Consider the following 2,127-nt stretch of genomic DNA (forward strand, 5'->3'; position numbering starts at 1 on the left):
ATACATAATTATGTATGGTAAAAAATTAAGACTTTCCAGATAGCACAGAGAGTCCAAAAGAACTCGATTATATGTCACCAATTCTGAGTTTATTTTCAAATGCAAAAAGAATTCTTTTCTATAAATTTTAAAAAAGGATTCTTTTTGCATCTGAAAATGAACTCAGAATTGATGACATATAAAACTGAATACGAATAAATTTTTTTTGAACTCGATGCTATCTTGTATTTTTTATTTGTTTTTTAGGTTATCATTATGCCAAGAGAAAAGAAAACGGTGTGGATGCATTTTCAGATGGCTAAAAATGATAAAAACGCAAATATTGTCTGTTGCAAATATTGTAACAAGAGTTATACTTTCCCAAATGCTACTAGAATGGAGAAACATCTAGAAAAATGCAATAAATATTCTACTGTTAATAAAGAAGGTGAAGGAGATTTAAGGCTATATTTAGTTACATCTTATATTTAATCTTAAGATCTTGTATAACGAGTTTATCTCTCTAGATTTTTCATAATCAATTGAATGATAAGTCGATATGTACAATATATATTTGATCTCGTATATTTATTTGACATGGTTTTTTTATTTCTTTAAACGAATATTTATTTGTGCTGTAGTAATTTTAAAATGTTTTGTTTTTTCCTCACTTTGTTTAATAAATAAAAACATGAAAATTGTAATAAAATAATCATTTTAATTTTAATTTGATTCTAAAATTTAATTAAAATTCTTTTCACACTTGTTAGGTTCAATTGTAATTGAAATTGAAGAGGATATTACAGCTGATACAACTCTTCAGCCAGTCCAGCCTGTTGCATCATCATCTACGCTATCTGATTCTTCAGTAACACAGTCTTTGAAGCGTTCAAAATCAGGATCACAGAGGATTTCATCTTATTTTGACTCGATTAGTTCTGCGGAGAGAGAAAAAGCTGATAAAGCTTTTGCAAAGGCCGTTTACGCTGGAGGTCTTCCTTTTTCAGTATTTGAAAATAATCCACTCTTTCATGAAGCCTTTAGCATTCTTCGTCCTTCATACGTACCACCAAACACACATGCTCTACGAAGCTCTTTATTAAACTTTGAGTATGAAGCAGCCAAATTATCTATTGAACAAAGACTTTCGAAAGCATCTTGTATTACTGTCATGTCTGATGGATGGACAAATATATGTGGTGAAGGAATCGTTAACGTTTTGTTAGGTACTCCAGATATAGTATTCTATTCAGCTATAACCCCTGGAGAACAAAAAGAAAATGCTGAGTTCATTGCACATGAATTTTTAAAAGTAATCCGAAAAATTGATAGTAATAAAGTTCTTCTTTTAGTAACAGACAATGCTGCTGTTATGAAAGCTGCTTGGAAAATAGTAAGAACTGAATTTCCTCATATATTTACAATAGGATGTGGTGCACATGGATTAAATCTTCTTGCCAAAGATCTTATGAAAATTCCTTTTTTAAATACTATTAGAAATCAAGCTCGAAAAGTTATTAAGTTAAAAAGAAAGAGATTATTTTATGCCGTTTTCAAAAATGAACAGACTAGATTGTATGGAAAAAATGCTAAGTCATTAAAGTTGTCAAATCCTACTAGATTCTCAGGTGATGCTCTAATGTTTGAATCTCTCCTTTCTAATAAGACTGCCTTACAGGCAACTGTGATATCTGATAAACTGAATGGTAATGATATTGATTCTTCAGTAAAAAGTGAAATTTTAAGTGATAATTTCTGGAAAGATTGCTCAATAGCTTTACAATTGCTCAAACCAATAGCTAAAGCTATTGGTGTCTTAGAAAGCAATTCTGCATTTCTATCGTTGGTTCCTAGGATGTTTATGGATATAATTGCTAAATATACAGACTTTTTCAAAGAATGTACTATAAATTCTGTTGTGCAAAATACCATATTTTATTATGTTAAGAATAGAATGAATTTTATTCTATATGATATTCATAAAACGACTTATCTTCTCGATCCACGATTTCATGGACAGGGTCTCAGTGATTTAGAATGCCTCGATTGTCTTGAACTTATCAGTTCATTAGCTAGTTTCTTAGGTTTAGATGTCACTTTAGTCAGAGAGAATGTTGTACTTTACAGATCGGAAGAGCACACGTCTGA

General features: G+C 30.3%; 1 protein-coding gene across 1 annotated transcript in view; it reads left to right on the forward strand.

Annotated features, from left to right (window-relative positions):
• Positions 1–225: 225 nt before the first annotated feature.
• The window catches only part of LOC105462588, an 11,602-nt gene continuing 9,700 nt past the window's right edge, over positions 226–2,127 (forward strand). Inside the window, exons 1-2 of the mRNA XM_011709293.1 lie at positions 226–427; positions 750–2,121. Of these exons, the coding sequence (XP_011707595.1) occupies positions 256–427; positions 750–2,121 (1,544 nt within the window). The 5' untranslated portion in view covers positions 226–255. The remainder of the gene's footprint in view (positions 428–749; positions 2,122–2,127) is intronic.

The sequence above is a fragment of the Wasmannia auropunctata genome, unplaced genomic scaffold, assembly GCF_000956235.1.
Source record: "Wasmannia auropunctata unplaced genomic scaffold, wasmannia.A_1.0 LD336097.1, whole genome shotgun sequence".
NCBI classification, from domain to species: Eukaryota; Metazoa; Arthropoda; class Insecta; order Hymenoptera; family Formicidae; genus Wasmannia; species Wasmannia auropunctata.